Raw genomic sequence first — 19,963 nt, forward strand, 5'->3', positions numbered from 1 at the left:
AAACCTTTCAGAACAGAAACTAAAGTGACCAGTTGTAACGACATTATAATGACATGGTGAGGCTTTAAAATCATTTTAATGCTATTTGCTCAACTTGTATCGAAAAAGACTGAAATAGGTGACTGAAAGGTAGCAATGACATATAAACATAAGTGTTTTAAACAAAGTAACGAAACGTTATTGTATTATTTAGATAAACGAATAATCCCACCTACTGTATAGACATATCAACTAATAATCCAAGTTTAATGTACTAACCACTTCCTCCATTCATCATGTAATTCACAATGTAATTTTATACTGAATAACACACATTTTTTCATGAGCCAGACGTCTTCACTTTACCTAAACATGGTGGCTTTATTTAAACTAAACCACATATTAGTTTTACTCAATCTAAATAACTTGTATCACTGCACGATTCTAACTAAAATGATATTTTGTTTTATTTTAACACTAAAATTTATTAGTTTCAGTTTAAACGCAGTCTTAATGGTTATTGTAAATTTTTAATGGATCGTTTGATCCCAATTGTAAAGCAATAAAACATTAACGTGTCATCGTTCACCAGTACTATTGTAATATAATTCTCTTTAAGGATTAAGCATCACTAGCTTGCAAAGGTTTAAGTATCAATAGGCCTAACATTTGTGCTAAAACTGCATAAAATAAGCCTTTTTCCATTTTCTCTTGATTTGCACATTAATGGTATTTATTGGTTAATATTTCAGATTCATATCTCATCTCTAGGAGCCAGTACTCAAAGATGTCTTTCCTTTTCTCATCGTTCAGTTCAATTAATGATCTAACGAAAATAACACATTTTACTATAAATGTTAGGCCTATAGTTATTTATTTACTTTACCATAAACATTAGGCCTACAGTTATTTATTTACTTTACGACATATATCAGACCTATAGTTATTGATTTAGTTTACGACAAATGTCAGATTTATTGTAATTTTTTACTTTATCATAAATGTTAGATTTATAGCTATTTAGTCACTTTATCACAAATGTTAGGCCTATATACCAAATGTTAGATCGTTATATGCTCGCCCTCCCATGTATAATGTGAGTCAATCCCACTATTCGTTGGTAAAAGAGTAGCCCAAGAGTTGGCGGTGGGTGGTATCTAGCTGCCTTCCCTCTAAATGCTAAATTAGGGACGGCTAGCACAGGCCTAGTAGTGAAATTCCCAAACAAACCAAAACCAATTTACTGTACTAGAAATATTTGACCTATAATTATTGATTTACTTTACCACAAATACCAGACCTACAGTTAGTTTTTTACTTTATCACAAATGTTAGGCCTATAGTTATATATTTACTTTACCATAAATATTAGGACTGCAGTTATTTATTTACTTTACGACAGATGTCAGACCTGTAATTATTGATTTAGTTTACGACAAATGTCAGACCTATAGTTATTTTTTTACTTTATCACAAATGTTAGACTTATAGCTATTTATTCACTCTATCACAAGTGTTAGGCCTATAGTTACTGATTTACTTTACTACAAATATTTGACCTATAATTATTTATTTATTTTCCTCAACATTCTCCTACCCGTTTGTGGTTGATGGCTATTGTAGAGATTTGGGCTAAATGAAGTTGCCCTTCATGGAGGCTTGTTTCTTGTTTGCCATTCCTTTGTGCGAGAGACAGTTGACAAAAATAGCTGGAAGATACTCGAATGCTTCTGTCAGAAACAACCAACAAGTGAACAAAACCATATGTCATCTCTGCTGTGATGATGAGTTGTGTGTAAGAAACACTCCGGAAGGTGGACAATTAATGATGAATTATATTTTAATAATGAACACGAATTGTTTAGGAATATATTGTAAAGTAACCTATTGTTTATACCGATATATATATAGTAGTAATGTTAGACAAATGTGAAATGTCTTGGCGCTGAACAGAATACAGTCATTTATTTTGTATTTCATTGTTTGTGGCCATATATTGTTTAGTGTATTTAAATTAATCTTAATTTAGTTAATAAATGTTATAAATATCTAATATGATTAACTTAAGCTAAGTATTAAGACCAACTGATAGTATTTCAATGTTGTGGATAAAATTACTGTTCATTTATCTACCTGTGATCAAGCTGACTGTGCTTTAATTTTCGTTTGGTCAGGTTCATTGTATTTTTATATTCTTGTGGGCCTGGTAGCAGGTAAACTGTTAGCTAACAACTGTTCAAGTGAATTTCACTAATTATAGTCTTAAGATGTAAATCACTATTAGTAATATGAGCACCAGTTTTTAACTTTGATATTTGGAACATTAGCATGCATGTATATAAATATTAAAAACTAAAAACAACTATTTGCGGCGATAAGATTCCCACAATTTTGACTAGTTTGAACCAGCTTTATTGAAACTAAGCTTGGAAAAAATTAAAACTTCGTGTGTTCTTTTTTTTCCTGTGTGTTGAAAGAGAAACTAGAAAAGACAATACTTTCTAGTTTATCCTAATGGGCAGAAGTTTAAACTAACTGTAACAGTTCTTGGCCTATTTTTACAGCTGCAAACAATAATGTACTAAGTTTCTAAAGAATAAACTGTAAAAATGAGCAGTAATACGTAACATGTAGTAGATGTTATGAAACCTTTAAAGTTGTTTACCAAAATGGCTGTTGGTTTTAGATAAAATGTGTTTAGGAAAAACGAAATTGTTCCGATTGTTATATTGCTTATAAATATGATAAATTATTCACTTTATTTAAAAATAAGGGAATTCCAAGACCTTTACGAATGTGTAAGAACAGAATACGTAACAATTAAATGAAACAGGAATGTTCAGAGAATGCTAAGTTTAGGAACATCCAGATTGTGCCTGGATAGTTTGAACTCACGGGCTGAAGGTTCAGAATGGCTAAACGAAAGTGGTTTGTAAGAAAAAAGAAGTTTTTGTTCTTATTATTAGCATCTGGTTATTGTGAAGAACATTTACATTTTAGTATTGTAAATAACAAGGGGAAGAGTTGAAATAACAACACAAAAGATTTATTTACATTAGGAGAGACTAACAAGCAAAACGAAATATAATTCTGCAAGATAAATATGCAAGTAAACAGGAGGAACACATGGAATTAATAAACTGTGTAAAAGTCAGTCTTTTCAAACAACTTAGGTTTTAATCTTTGAGCAAGCGTGCGAATAACTTTACTACAGACAAGATTTTATTTTTTAGGACAGACTGAAATTTCCTTATGCCAGGTTTTTTCTGCTAGGTGGTAGATGTTCGCTATGTTTACACTAATTCCATTTGTATGCAAAAACGGCTCATTTGGATTGAGAAAATATTTTACATAGAAAATATTTTACATATTTTCGAACACTGCAAGTCAAATAAACACAACATAACCATAGAAAACACTCAAATACTAAATAAAGAAACAAACATAAACAAACGCAAAATTAAAGAAGCCTTACTTATACAACAACTTAAACCCAAAATAAACCAATATAAAGGAACGCCTTTATACCTATATTAATATAATAAAATAAATAAATTATATATTCAAACATCTATACCGCCCTCTACATTCCGACACTCAGTTACACAACCCCTTTCAAACATGTGGTCAGCTTCCGGTCAGTTACCTCTTTCTTTGTGAACCTGACGATGACCGAAGAAGGTCTAAACGTTGTTCGCTCTTCTATGTAAAATATTTTCTCAACCCAAATTAGCCGTTTTTGCATATATATTTCTCTACAAGTGGGTTTCTCGACATCACTGATTATTAATTCCATTTGTATATTTATTTTTATTTAGGGGTATGGGTTGGCCGTGTGGTGTGTTATAAGAGCGATATCCAATTTTTGGGTTGTCCCTTTGGTACAGCAATAGATTTCAAAGATGGCGAACAAGATTCGAATTCTTCTATTATCACTTAACGCTGTGCGTGTGTTATAAGAATGACAGTTAATCTCTTAACGTGCACATTAGGCGGCCTGTCATGGCCAAGCGTGTTAAGGAGTGCGACTCGTAATCTGAGGGTCGCGGGTTCGCATCCCCTTCGCGCTAAACATGCTCGCCCTTTCAGCCGTGGGGGCGTTATAATGTGACGATCAATCCCACTATTCGAGGGGAAAAGAGTAGCCCAAGAGTTGGCGGTGGGTGGTGATGACTAGCTGCCTTCCATCTAGTCTTACACTGCTAAATTAGGGACGGCTAGCACAGATAGCTCTCGAGTAGCTTTGTGCGAAATTCAAAAACAAACAAACAAGCACATTAGGTGGTATAATCCCTCTGACCGACTGCCCTGCTTGTGGTCAGTAGCTCAGGATTATGGACATCAGCAGTTAGCCTTAGTGATTTTGCCATAAATGCAAAACATTTTTTTATTTTTCCATGTTACTTTAATGTGGCTTCTAGTCATCATTGCTTGCAGTATTTTAGTAAAATAATAAGTTTTATTTTAATTTTTATTCAATGTGCATAATTCACATTGCAGATTCTCAATGTTCTCAAACTATTTTTTCGATCATAGTTATTTTGTTCAGCCCCAGCTGAAATGCAGCATTGGTTAGAACGTTATTTGACACAACAACAATTTCGTCTCTAATTACTGAAATTTGTTTGTTTGCTTTGGTATTTCGCGCAAAGCTAAGGGCCATCTGTGCTAGACGTCTCTAATTTAACAGAGTAAGACTAGAGGGAAGGCAGCTAGTCATCACCACTCACCGCCAACTCTTGGGCTACTCTTTTACCAACGAATAGTGGTATTGACCGTCATATTATAACGCCCCCAAGCCTGAAAAGGCGAACATGTTTTATGCGACGGGGATTCGAACCAACGACCCTCAGATTACGAGTCGAACGCCTAAACCCACCTGGCCATGCCAAACCATTATTGAAATTTCCTTACGGACCACATAAAGAATATAATCTTTAAAACTGTAATAGGCCTAACAATAACATCTTATGACAAGTAAACTTTTAATATTTCTTCGCCAGCTTGTAAAAGTTGTGCACACCGTAAAAAGTCGTAATTTCAAGAAATAGCATACTGCAGAAATATGACAAACTTCTACAATTTTAACAACAAATTTAGTAGAAAAAGACACTGTAATTTTTTTCATGTACCTTTGTTATTTGTATAAATAAAACGATGGTTTTCATACGTATATGCATTTGTCTTTATAATAGATTCTCAAATCAAAACTGTTTAAATATAAGCCGTAGAGGTTAGTTCCACTGAAAGGTGAGAGAGGTCTAGCATCAACATCATAACTTGTCAACAATTACAATTGAAGAATGAACTTTAACATCTGACACTAAATAACTGAAGTAACTGTGCTCTCAAAGTTAGTAATTCGTTTGTGTCGTAAAAATAAACTTGTAATAAAATTTATATAATAAATAAACAAATGAAACAAACATTCAAGTGAAATACGAATTACAATATTTTATTAGAGGATTCTTTTACAATTGACGAACTAACAAACAAATATTATTGCAACTATACAAGAGAATTATTTAAATAACACATACATGTTTCTATACCTTACATATATATTTGTCTGAGCTTCAAGCTAATTTATTAGTAACCTTGTACAAACATTACATAATTTATAATTTAAGTAAAATCTATCTCAACCAACAAACAGACGATTACAGTTTTGTTTCTAGATAAAAAGTAACATTATTTAAATTATGATTAAATTATTAATAAAGCCATACGAAAAATTCACCAAACATTACAACAAGTAAACATATACTATATATAACTCTGCTTCAAGAGTTGGAGTCTTTAACCGTTTACTTACAAGAAATAAACGTTCTTTTATCATTTTTAAAGCTGATTAACAACAAACTAATGAAATAAAGAAATATTGAGTTCATATTGTTATTGAAGTCCTTACAGTCTAACTGTAGAAGTATCGTAGTTAATATTGTTATTGAAGTCATTACAGTCTAACTGTAAAAGTATCGTAGTTAATATTGTTATTGAAGTCATTACAGTCTAACTGTAAAGTATTGTAGTTAATATTGTTATTCAAGTCCTTACAGTCTAACTGTAGAAGTATCGTAGTTAATATTGTTATTGAAGTCATTACAGTCTAACTGTACAAGTATCGTAGTTAATATTATTATTGAAGTCATTACAGTCTAACTGTACAAGTATCGTATTTAATATTGTTATTGAAGTCATTACAGTCTAACTGTACAAGTATCGTATTTAATATTGTTATTGAAGTCCTTACAGTCTAACTGTACAAGTATCGTAGTTAATATTGTTATTGTTGTCATTACAGTCTAACTGTACAAGTATCGTAGTTAATATTGTCATTGAAGTCATTACAGTCTAACTGTAAAAGTATCGTAGTTAATATTATTATTGAAGTCATTACAGTCTAACTGTACAAGTATCGTAGTTAATATTGTTATTGAAGTCATTACAGTCTAACTGTAGAAGTATCGTAGTTAATATTGTTATTGAAGTCATTACAGTCTAACTGTAGAAGTATCGTAGTTAATATTATTATTGAAGTCATTACAGTCTAACTGTACAAGTATCGTATTTAATATTGTTATTGAAGTCCTTACAGTCTAACTGTACAAGTATCGTAGTTAATATTGTTATTGTTGTCATTACAGTCTAACTGTAAAAGTATCGTAGTTAATATTATTATTGAAGTCATTACAGTCTAACTGTACAAGTATCGTAGTTAATATTGTTATTGAAGTCATTACAGTCTAACTGTAGAAGTATCGTAGTTAATATTGTTATTGAAGTCATTACAGTCTAACTGTAGAAGTATCGTAGTTAATATTATTATTGAAGTCATTACAGTCTAACTGTAGAAGTATGGTAGTTAATATTGTTATTGAAGTCATTACAGTCTAACTGTAGAAGTATCGTAATTCATATTGTTATTGAAGTCATTACAGTCTTAACTGTAGAAGTATCGTAGTTAATATTGTTATTGAAGTCATTACAGTCTAACTGTAGAAGTATCGTAATTCATATTGTTATTGAAGTCATTACAGTCTAACTGTAGAAGTATCGTAGTTAATATTGTTATTGAAGTCATTACAGTCTAACTGTAGAAGTATTGTAATTCATATTGTTATTGAAGTCATTACAGTCTAACTGTACAAGTATCGTATTTAATATTGTTATTGAAATCCTTACAGTCTAACTGTAGAAGTATCGTAGTTAATATTATTATTGAAGTCATTACAGTCTAACTGTACAAGTATCGTAGTTAATATTGTTATTGAAATCCTTACAGTCTAACTGTACAAGTATCGTAGTTAATATTGTTATTGAAGTCATTACAGTCTAACTGTAGAAGTATTGTAATTCATATTGTTATTGAAGTCATTACAGTCTAAATGTAGAAGTATCGTAGTTAATATTGTTATTGAAGTCATTACAGTCTAACTGTAGAAGTATTGTAGTTGATATTAGTATCATAAGTGCCACTGTAGATATTTAAGTCTAGTATATATCGTTTATTTGGTTTAAATTACATTAGGGGGCGGAACACTAGCCGTCTGTAATCTAGCAGTGAAAGGCTGGATGGAAGGCATCTTGTCTTCATCATTCATCGTCAATTCTTGGGCTACTCTTTACTAACGAATAGTGGGATTTCCGTCACATTACCCCCCCCCTCCAGGGTGAGCATATTTGGTGGAACGGGGATTCTACCCCACGACCTTAAGACTGCCAGACGTTAATATAAGGGAATAAAAATAAAGAATTCTAAGCTAAGTTTGTATCTAAAACAGTAATGTGATTACTGGTTTAACATGGAAACCATCTGGTTATTCTTCAAGTATTTACGTAGACTATGGAAGAAGCTGGAATTATTGGGATAAGAAAGTACATTAAGTACAACGAAAAGTGGGCACGTGAGTGTTTCGTCAGCCAATCACTTCGTCTCAACTGAGTTAAACCCAACATGGAATCAGGTTTCTGTTTCTAGTTTGCAGACGGACTCTTCACAACGCACGGAATCGTAAAGTTATGAACTGAGCTATGATTTCTACACTCTGAAACAAATACAAACATACACAAACTGTTTCACAACAGATAAAAACAAATAGAACAGCCTTTCTTTTAAACATTGTCGCATTTTGATTAGATATTTAAATTATTTTAGTCACAAATATTCAACATAACTTTATGTCCCATAGATGGACTAAACATGAATATAAGAAGAGAATGTAGTTTATTACAAATTCTGATCAAACGTCAATGGCCAATTTTCTTTTGTGCATCAGGTTACACAAGTTGTTCCGAACACATTATTTAGTAGACAAACAAACCGATTGATTTGCTAAAGAAACCGATATGGGAGATTTTCAACAGAACCTTATACTATTATCTCTGCTATGAATGTATTTTACTGTTATTATGAATACAGCCGGAATATAAGTGGGGGATGAGTTAATTTCTTGTCACTTATTTGTCCAATGAAGGCGATAGAAATACCGGACTTCCCTAAATGTTGTTTATTTCATCAGTAGTAATTTAATTAATGGCCGACTATTGATCTCGGATATGGTCAGCAGAAAATGTTCAACAATATAGCTCTTGAATGGTCATATAATGAAGTGGTCAGTCTATCTTGAAGTTGACGCAATTATATTTTTTCTTGATAATGTAATTCCACAAAATATATATTGTTATAATAATTAAATAATGCAAGAACGATTCCGAGAAAGAGATGTCGCTTCTGTCTTGGTTCTGTGGAAGTCTGGTAAAGCAGTAAGCTTAATACACGTTCCCTGAACTTTCAAAACACCTCTTTAATTTGTATTTATTGTAGATACTATATACATTTTATGAACGTAGAAAGGTCATTCCAACCCTCACAAAAACAACATTTCTTATACCAGAGGAAACAAAAATGTTTCGATTAAACAGTGATCTCACGTCAGATAGCGATAGCTAATCCTACAAATTACCCCATCTATTTGATACTTGCTGACTTACCACAAATACAAGCAACAAGTCAGATCATGGTGTGAGATCACTCAGGACATAAGGCAGAGAAACACTACACAAGTGTCAGACACTACACTAACAATATAAGACTAGAAATTATGCGTCTGTTTAAACCTTAAGAAGCTACGATTTCATTTTCTAAGAAATCATGAACGACAGCAAAGGGGAATGTTATAAAATGTCCATCACACTACATCTGCCATGTCCATTACCGACGAAGCCTTTCCCACTATACCAAGACGTTCAAGGTAAAGCTTCAGATGGAATTCATAGGAATATTTTCACATTGAGTCTTGGAACTTGTATAGCGATAATTATAGATGTTAACTGCACTTCTGGAACGCCCTCTATAGGAATTTCCGAGACATTTGCACTTGAAGGAATTTTTGAATTCTTTACGGAATCTTCCTGGAAGAGACGAGAAATATATTCTCACTACCAGTCGTTTAGAACGATTCACGATGAACAATGAAATACAGAACAAGTAACAATAAAATATAACACGTGAATTACACAGTTAATCAACCAAGTACAGTCGTTATTCTATTACAGATTTCTTCATAGTTTAACAACACCACTTGTCTTACACGAGAGCGGGAATCGAAACGCATGCGCACTGTGCATGCAGGCTTATATTGTATGAAGTCCTAGCTGGATACTTCGTATGCCTTTGACTTCAGTTTTAAAAGATACATTGTTTCTATACGACTTACAAGGTTTATATTTTGATAAGTTTAAAGAAGGTAAGTCTGTGTTGTTTTCTTTCTGAACCACAGAACATAATCCTGAATTCCCTCTGGAACTTCCCTGTAAAAGAGGGCGCTTCATGAGTATGAGAATACAATATGAATCAAACATGTTTATTGGTGTTCGTAACACTTTCACTTACGCGCACACTTAGACACGTGATGTCCGAAGTGTAAGTAGTTTTACATTGTTAGAAATTCGAGTAAACTATTTCGCCTTAACAGCGGGCGAACTTTGAAGACATTTACTGAAGTTTGATGTTTGGCCTGCATCCCTTTTACCAACAATCATGAGCGCTCGCGGAAATATTTTCAAGGAGACGTAAAACAGTAGAAGGTCAGTATTTATAGTTTAGGACAGACTAATAGAATATGTGTTTACAGTTTTAATAAAAAGTCACTAAAGACATTTTGTTTAACTACGATGTAAGGTTTACGTCACAATACGTGCAATGTTTTGTGATATGCAAGAGGGTGAATGGTCTCTCTTGTACCTTTCAGAGGGCACTCATGATGATAGCCTTCTGGGGAAAGTAAGTGCAGTAATGACCATCTGATGAAATTAAGTACAGTGTTGATGTTCTGTGTGAACTAGGTACAATAATGACCTTCTGTAGACACTAGGTACAGTAATGACCTTCTGTAGACACTAGATACTGTGATTTTTCTCACTGATACTCCGGACATAAACCATGTAATATTTATGAATGGGGAGGGAGGGAAGCTGTTCTCATGTGCCTGGCCCTCTTCGCTGTGTGCTACTCCGCCCCAACTAGGTATGTCTCAAAGAAATTGCCGTATGAGACCCTGACACACACACACACACACAAGATTATTAGTTTGAGCTGAAAATTCCACACTGGTTCTTTGGGTCGAGAATTAAAGATAGAAACAGACAGACATAATTTACTGTCATTAAAAGTTCTTAACTTTACTTTGATTATAAAACACACAAGAAAAAAGCAATCATATTCTAACTTACCACTCATGAAGTTATAAATGATCGGATTGGCGGCGCTGTTAGCGTAGCACAACCAATGGGAAAGTAGCGATGCAACCGACGTAGCATGTGTTTGGGGCAGACCAATGGTGTACCTGCAAATATAAGTGGTTTATGTTTTTCTTATGAAACTTATTTCTGTCATTAAAATCTATCCATTTTTTATGGTAATATTATAAAATGTTCTGGGTTCGAAAATTTAGGATTAATATTTGAAGCTTGTCTGATCAGACGTTATATAAGCAGGTTGGGTGAAAATTAAAACTTACAAGATGGACAATCACGATTTTTTTATTTGCGCTCCAACTAGATTAAATTAAGCAGGTGTTGGCTGGAATAAAGTGTTAAATATCTAGTTCTCCAATAAAGTTTTCGTTACGTCTGTCACTGGTAACTAACCTGAGGGTGTTGAGAAGATGAACTGGTAAGTAACAGATACCAAACACCACAACCACTGCTATTAGCATTTTAGCAGCCTTCCGTCTGCATCGAATTTGCCCTTCGCAACCTGTGTTAGCCGAACAGATACGTGTCTTTCTGGTTCTACAAGACTGGCTCATCGCAGCTGAAAATATATGAAATTGGTTATTCTTAAAAGTGCAAATTTCTTTGAGCTTTCTATAACTAACCTAGTTCATATTTATCGAGACTGTCTATATTTATTAAATAAAATATATTATCAAAAATAACAATAGAAATTAAGAAAAGCAAGCATTTATAAAATACGTCAAATTATGGAATATCTGTCGCATAAAAAATTAAATAAGTTTCGATTTTAGACATGATATAATATTTAAAAATATATGATATCTATTATTCTAACAAGTTATGTTTTGTACAGTTATATTATTTCTCAGTATCTCGCAGGTAATTAAAAGAAAAACACATTGACAAAAAGTACTTTGTACAGTTTTGATTTTTAAATAAAATCATAATAATCATTAGAACAAAGCTTAAACGCAACAAAAATAAACACATAAATATTTCTAAAATAGAAAATAAATTTTAAACTGTAAATTTCTCGATGCAAAACACAAGATATTGACAAACAATATTACTCAATCTGTTTGTACCTTGACAAACAATATTACCCCACTTGTCTTTACTTTGATAAACAATGTTATTCCACATACCTGTACCTTGATAAACAATACATCTCCAACTGTCTGTACATTGACAATCACATATCACATAATTAATTCGAAAAACATTTGACAAACACTTCTCATTCATCACGTTATTTTATAATTATCCACCTTCCCTCCCTATATTAAAATATGCAACTTGCCAGTTACGTATTAAGCGTTGCCATGGGAACCCGAAGCATTACTGACAAAATTCAGTGTTGAGATTGTTAATTCAGTCGTTAAGTTCAATCATTATTTTGAGTGTATATTTTTGTTTTCTTTAATAACAATATTTTCATACTTTAAAAATGTTGTCTTATGTACGAAGTTGCACGTGGTTGAGCCTAAATTAGGGTTAACGTATTTTCAGAGAGAACAACTGTAACGTTTTTGTCCGTAAAGATTTTCAGTTATATTTGCGTAACAGATAAGTTACCGTGTTATATATTTTTACCGTTCGTTATAAAACCTGGCGTTTATTGAATTGTTGTATTTTTAAACAAAATATGTAAGAAGCTTATCTGGCTAAAAACAACAACAACATAATAAAAGAACACACCGAAATTGTCTTCAACCTATTCAAAAGTCAAATAGTGTGTCTTCCTTTTCTTTCTACCGTCTGCGAAGTCTTCAAATTTCAATTTTTGCAACCGTCCGATGACACGTTGGGATAAGAAAACGTAGCAGATAAGAATGGAACACTATAGCGTGTGATCTATCTCTGTCAAGTAAAATATAAAGGAGTCGTGTATAATGACAAATCGCATATATTAAACTCAGTCTGAGACGTAGAGTGCCTGGACAGTTTGATACTTTTACTGTTTTTGATAACAAAAACAATGCTAAAATCTGGAACGATTCCAGTTACACTGAGACTTTTGGTAACCCTATCGTGGTTCGACAATGATATATATTTTAAAGCTATAATTTTCAGAGAGTGGGGCGTCATAGTTTTACGTTATAATCAAACTGCTGAGCTAAGGCTGATTCAGAAAACGCTTGTAGAGTGCTCGACACTTAGACTTTCAATAATGATTTTAAAATACAGACAGTAAAATGTGCATGGAAAGTTGGCAGTGCACCAGTTTTAACTTGTTAAAATAGACAATAGAACGTAATGATACTTCACGCTAAACTGAATCGCACGATTCACATATGGGGACAATCGTTTTACTGGGACACTCAACATTGCTGTTGAGTTTTTACTGGTTACCTGAGTATTATTAATAAATGTAAAAAATCGAGTTTAAATGTTTTTCTTACCATTGTTGACGATTGATTTATTTGTGATGTAAAATTGTTCACAGTTGATCTGTTTTTGTTGTAACGTTGTTGACAGTTGATATATTTGTGATGCAAAATTGTTCACAGTTGATCTGTTTTTGTTCTAACCTTGTTGACAGTTGATATAGTTGTGATGTAAAATTGTTCACAGTTGATCTGTTTTTGTTCTAACCTTGTTGACAGTTGATATAGTTGTGATGTAAAATTGTTCACAGTTGATCTGTTTTTGTTCTAACCTTGTTGACAGTTGATATATTTGTGATGTAAAATTGTTCACAATTGATCTGTTTTTGTTCTAACGTTGTTGACAGTTGATATATTTGTGATGTAAAATTGTTCACAGTTGATTTGTTTTTGTTCTAACGTTGTTGACAGTTGATATATTTGTGATGTAACATTGTTCACAATTGATCTGTTTTTGTTCTAACGTTGTTGACAGTTGATATATTTGTGATGTAACATTGTTCACAGTTGATCTGTTTTTGTTCTAACATTGTTGACAGTTGATATATTTGTGATGTAACATTGTTCACAATTGATCTGTTTCTGTTCTAACATTGTTGACAGTTGATATATTTGTGATGTAACATTGTTCACAGTTGATCTGTTTTTGTTCTAACATTGTTGACAGTTGATATATTTGTGATGTAACATTGTTCACAATTGATCTGTTTCTGTTCTAACGTTGTTGACAGTTGATATATTTGTGATGTAACATTGTTCACAGTTGATCTGTTTTTGTTCTAACCTTGTTGACAGTTGATATAGTTGTGATGTAAAATTGTTCACAGTTGATCTGTTTTTGTTCTAACCTTGTTGACAGTTGATATATTTGTGATGTAAAATTGTTCACAATTGATCTGTTTTTGTTCTAACGTTGTTGACAGTTGATATATTTGTGATGTAAAATTGTTCACAGTTGATTTGTTTTTGTTCTAACGTTGTTGACAGTTGATATATTTGTGATGTAACATTGTTCACAATTGATCTGTTTTTGTTCTAACGTTGTTGACAGTTGATATATTTGTGATGTAACATTGTTCACAGTTGATCTGTTTTTGTTCTAACATTGTTGACAGTTGATATATTTGTGATGTAACATTGTTCACAATTGATCTGTTTCTGTTCTAACATTGTTGACAGTTGATATATTTGTGATGTAACATTGTTCACAATTGATCTGTTTTTGTTCTAACGTTGTTGACAGTTGATATATTTGTGATGTAACATTGTTCACAATTGATCTGTTTTTGTTCTAACGTTGTTGACAGTTGATATATTTGTGATGTAAAATTGTTCACAGTTGATCTGTTTTTGTTCTAACGTTGTTGACAGTTGATATATTTGTGATGTAACATTGTTCACAGTTGATCTGTTTTTGTTCTAACATTGTTGACAGTTGATATATTTGTGATGTAACATTGTTCACAATTGATCTGTTTCTGTTCTAACGTTGTTGACAGTTGATATATTTGTGATGTAACATTGTTCACAATTAATCTGTTTTTGTTCTAACATTGTTGACAGTTGATATATTTGTGATGTAAAATTGTTCACAGTTGATCTGTTTTTGTTGTAACGTTGTTGACAGTTGATATATTTGTGATGTAAAATTCACAGTTGAGCTGTTTTTGTTGTAACGTTGTTAACAGTTGATATATTTGTGATGTAAAATTGTTCACAGTTGATCTGTTTTTGTTCTAACGTTGTTGACAGTTGATATATTTGTGATGTAAAATTGTTCACAATTGATCTGTTTTTGTTGATATATTTGTGATGTAACATTGTTCACAGTTGATCTGTTTTTGTTCTAACCTTGTTGACAGTTGATATATTTGTGATGTATAATTGTTCACAGTTGATCTGTTTTTGTTCTAACCTTGTTGACAGTTGATATATTTGTGATGTATAATTGTTCACAATTGATCTGTTTTTGTTGTAACGTTGTTGACAGTTGATATATTTGTGATGTAAAATTGTTCACAATTGATCTGTTTTTGTTGTAACGTTGTTGAGAGTTGATATATTTGTGATGTAAAATTGTTCACAGTTGATCTGTTTTTGTTGTAACGTTGTTGACAGTTGATATATTTGTGATGTAACATTGTTCACAGGTGATCTGTTTTTGTTGTAACGTTGTTGACAGTTGATATATTTGTGATGTAACATTGTTCACAGTTGATCTGTTTTTGTTCTAACGTTGTTGACAGTTGATATATTTGTGATGTAAAATTGTTCACAGTTGATCTGTTTTTGTTGTAACGTTGTTGACAGTTGATATATTTGTGATGTAACATTGTTCACAGGTGATCTGTTTTTGTTGTAACGTTGTTGACAGTTGAAAAATTTGTGATGTAACATTGTTCACAGGTGATCTGTTTTTGTTGTAACGTTGTTGACAGTTGATATATTTGTGATGTAACATTGTTCACAGGTGATCTGTTTTTGTTGTAACGTTGTTGACAGTTGATATATTTGTGATGTAAAATTGTTCACAGTTGATCTGTTTTTGTTCTAACGTTGTTGACAGTTGATATATTTGTGATGTAAAATTGTTCACAATTGATCTGTTTTTGTTGTAACGTTGTTGACAGTTGATATATTTGTGATGTAACATTGTTCACAGTTGATCTGTTTTTGTTCTAACGTTGTTGACAGTTGATATATTTGTGATGTAAAATTGTTCACAATTGATCTGTTTTTGTTGTAACGTTGTTGACAGTTGATATATTTGTGATGTAACATTGTTCACAGTTGATCTGTTTTTGTTCTAACCTTGTTGACAGTTGATATATTTGTGATGTATAATTGTTCACAGTTGATCTGTTTTTGTTCTAACCTTGTTGACAGTTGATATATTTGTGATGTATAATTGTTCACAGTTGATCTGTTTTTGTTCTAACCTTGTTGACAGTTGATATATTTGTGATGTATAATTGTTCACAATTGATCTGTTTTTGTTGTAACGTTGTTGACAGTTGATATATTTGTGATGTAAAATTGTTCACAATTGATCTGTTTTTGTTGTAACGTTGTTGAGAGTTGATATATTTGTGATGTAAAATTGTTCACAGTTGATCTGTTTTTGTTGTAACGTTGTTGACAGTTGATGCACTTACTGGTGATGTGACATTGTTGACAGGTATTCTATTTATAACATACAAGGTTGTATTGTAATATTGTAGACGTTTAACTTTTCCCTAATTAATTCCATGGGCTGGGCCCTGAAAGCCCCTGTACTTAATCTGGTCCTTGTTGAGTTAAATACTGGCTAAGTGAACGACCGTCGATTCTGCAAATTGAGGCTAATGATAATGACGGGTATAGTCCTTTAACTACTATCTCTGTTGAAATGGGCAAAGAGAGAGAGTTTTTTTGTAAGTAGCGGTCGGTTTTTTTCTGCCTTTGGATAAAAAGTGAAATGAAATGTTTATAAAGTATGTTTATTTATCACGATGTTTTCTCATGTTTTGGGTTTCCTTGAAATTCAAAACATTATTAGATGTGACTAAATTCTATAATGTTCGGTAGTCCTTACAAGAAACAGTAGTGTCGTTCTCACCGAGATTCATACCAATAAATTTTAGATTCTAGAGTATTCTACAATCCGAGTTATTTTTGCTAAAGAACATTTAGAAGATCATACTGTTTAGATGAAACCTCAATAATTCTTGGTTTCTATTTATAGTGATGACGGAAGCTCGAAAGTTAGTCATTTTTTTGTCGTTGTTTCACGAATATTTTAAGCAGTGTAAACATAGCAAAGTTTTCCCTAATGGAATCTTCCTACGTAGGTGGTGACTTAACTAGTCTGATCTCAGACGTGCTCTTAATTTCCCTGTGTTCTTTGCTCTTATAATAGTTAAAGACTCACTTGTTCCGTCTTTCCTGTCGGATCCTTCACGTTCCTCAGAACCTGGAATGTTCTTTTTCCACAGAACTCGAGCGATTTGGAAATACGTTACAGCCATGAGTAGGAAAGGCACCGCGTAAAGAGTCGCTACAATGTACAACTGGTAGATACGTGTGTAGACTTGGTCCCACATATACGTGCAATCCATCAGGTAATGCGTGTCCACGTGAAGGTTTGGGTTAGGTCTAGTCTCGAGCACAATAGCATCAGGGAGGACAAGAAGAAATGAACTCAACCAGATGAGAAAGATAACAGCCTTAGCTCGTACTGTAGTACTCTTAAAGTGAAGCGGATAACAGATGGCGTACCATCGGTCCAGTGAGATGAAAGAGAGAGTCAAGACAGATACACAGACGGATACACTCTGGAAAGTAAAAACAACAACAAAAAACGTGTTATTTTTCTAAAACCACTTGTGACTAACGGTATAAGCTCATCTGATGTCTGGAAAGTACATTAATAAAACCTTACCACGAAAACGGTTTTGTGTGTCATCCTTCATGACATATAAAGAACACGGTATTCTCAAGTTCTGCTTTATTTATGGACCTTGACACATCTAAGTTATTTTTTTAAATTATGATGCATCGGTTCTTTATCGTACACGGTTGATTAGTTGTTTATGTTACGTGATAGATGGGTTTTTATGTTGTATAATAGATGGATTATTTACCTAACGTGATAGATTGGTTGTCATGATGAAGAAAGATTTAAACAAACAGATTAACTCTAATTTCTGTTGAGAATTTTCAAACAGGTTTTTAAAAGTAAAAATATTATTAGTGTAAAGTGTTACTGTTAATCACTATAAAGTGTCAGTGTTAATCAGTGTTAATTAGTTAATTAATTAGTGTTAATCAGTAAAAAGTGTTGGTGTTAATCAGTATAAAGTGTCTGTGTTAATCAGTATAAAGTGTTGGTGTTAATCAGTATAAAGTGTTGGTGTTAATCAGTATAAAGTGTCGGTGTTAATCAGTATAAAGTGTCGGTGTTAATCAGTGTAAAGTGTCGGTGTTAATCAGTGTAAAGTGTCGGTGTTAATCAGTATAAAGTGTTGGTGTTAATCAGTATAAAGTGTCGGTGTTAATCAGTATAAAGTGTTAATCACTATAAAGTGTCAGTGTTAATCAGTGTTAATTAGTTAATTAATTAGTGTTAATCAGTAAAAGTGTCTGTGTCAGTATAAATCAGTATAATCAGTATAAAGTGTCGGTGTTAATCAGTATAAAGTGTTGGTGTTAATCACTGTAAAGTGTTGGTGTTAATCAGTATAAAGGGTTTTATAATAAAATTATAAAAACTATAATTATATACTTGTATGTATTTTGTGTCATTTTACTATAATTATATACTTGTATGTATTTTGTGTCCGTTTACAATGTACAAGTTTGTTGCCTTTGCTTGTTTGACCGATGGTGAAAGCTGTAATACTGTACTAGAGGGTCTAAGAACGGTAAAGTTCAGTTAAAGATATAAACTTTAGGCCCGGCATGACCAAGTGGTTACGGGGCACTCGATTCGTTATCTGAGGGTCACGGGTTCGAATCCCCGTCACACCAAACATGCTCGCCCTTTCAGCCATGGGGTCGTTATAATGTATCAATTAATTCGTAAGTAAAAGAATAGCTCAAAAGTGGGGGGGTTGGGGTGGATGGTGATGACTAACTGCCCTCCCTCTAGTCTTACACTACTAAATTAAGGACGGCTAGCGCAGACAGCTCTGGTGTAACTTTGCGTGAAATTGCAAAAGAAACGTGCCTAAACATTCCAGAACTATTTTATGTATTCTAAGAAATGCTTTTAAATTTCTTTTCAATGAGAGTTTCCTTTCCTTTGGAAACGATAACTATATATGAACAAGGCTATATTTCTTTGTTATTTCACATACCAAACTTATACATAATCAAGCAGTATAGATTAAAAGAAACGCTACATTAAGAATTCGGATTTTTAGACAGAAAACGAAGATGGAGGGATGCAAAAAATATATTTTAAAGATGACAAAAAGACACTGAATAAAGATATTCAAAGTATATGTATTTATATGATAAAACAGGCATATCTTGTGTTGGAAAGTGTGTCAACGTCAGTCAAGCTTTCAAAATAAATTCGACCTTCTTATCGTGGTTAGCAGAGTATTTCTTTATCAATAACACATACTGCCTGGATATATAAATACAGCGACATCTAGGTCAGCTTTCGACAAAAATATTTCTATGATTGTTACGACTTATCGGTGACGTAAGTGTTTTTATTTCAAAGCAAAATGGTTTTACTCGCAAATGTTACAATTTCGATGTAGAAAACGATAGATAAAAGTTAAACAAGGAATGGTCTTTACTTATAACACTGTATACTATTACAAAATATCTTTACCTTATAACACTGTATACTATTACAAAATATCTTTACCTTATAACACTGTATACTATTACAAAATATCTTTACCTTATAACACTGTATACTATTACAAAATATCTTTACCTTATAACACTGTATACTATTACAAAATATCTTTACCTTATAACACTGTATACTATAACAAAATATCTTTACCTTATAACACTGTATACTATTACAAGATATTTTTACTTCTTACCTTACAACTAGTTAAGTTGGCTGCCTGTAACTGTGAACTGATAAGTTAAAGGGAACGCAGAAATTCAATAGCGCCAACCGTCTACTGTCGGGCTACTCTAATGAAATAGTGAGATTTGGCTATCACTTTAACCACACACGTTCATTGTCCCTAAATGAGGAGCGAGTTTTCTCGGTGACAAGGCGCGAAACATGAATCATCGAAACCACAGTCAAAGCGTAAGTATGAGAAACCTTTTAACGTAAAATCTATTTTTTGTTCTTTCTGGCAAAAGCAAAGTCAGGCTATTTGCTGTGTCCAACAAAAGAA

At 32.6% G+C, this 19,963-nt stretch overlaps 1 protein-coding gene and 1 long non-coding RNA gene across 2 annotated transcripts; one reads left to right on the top strand and one right to left on the bottom strand.

Moving 5' to 3' along the window:
* Positions 1–5,425: 5,425 nt before the first annotated feature.
* On the bottom strand, positions 5,426–18,152 carry LOC143241873 (orexin receptor type 2-like). Its single transcript, XM_076485157.1, has 5 exons — positions 17,527–18,152; positions 17,017–17,419; positions 11,131–11,296; positions 10,714–10,826; positions 5,426–9,393 (listed from the first exon to the last, which is right to left on the bottom strand). Exons 1-5 carry the CDS (start codon positions 17,548–17,550, stop codon positions 9,242–9,244), a joined length of 858 nt encoding a protein of 285 aa, XP_076341272.1. The 5' UTR covers positions 17,551–18,152; the 3' UTR covers positions 5,426–9,241.
* Positions 9,909–17,534, top strand: LOC143241874 (uncharacterized). The gene is made up of 2 exons (XR_013022318.1): positions 9,909–10,068; positions 17,081–17,534. It is a non-coding gene; the product is annotated as an uncharacterized LOC143241874 (long non-coding RNA).
* Positions 18,153–19,963: the final 1,811 nt, after the last annotated feature.

Source organism: Tachypleus tridentatus, unplaced genomic scaffold (genome assembly GCF_004210375.1).
Source record: "Tachypleus tridentatus isolate NWPU-2018 unplaced genomic scaffold, ASM421037v1 Hic_cluster_1, whole genome shotgun sequence".
Taxonomy (NCBI): Eukaryota; Metazoa; Arthropoda; class Merostomata; order Xiphosura; family Limulidae; genus Tachypleus; species Tachypleus tridentatus.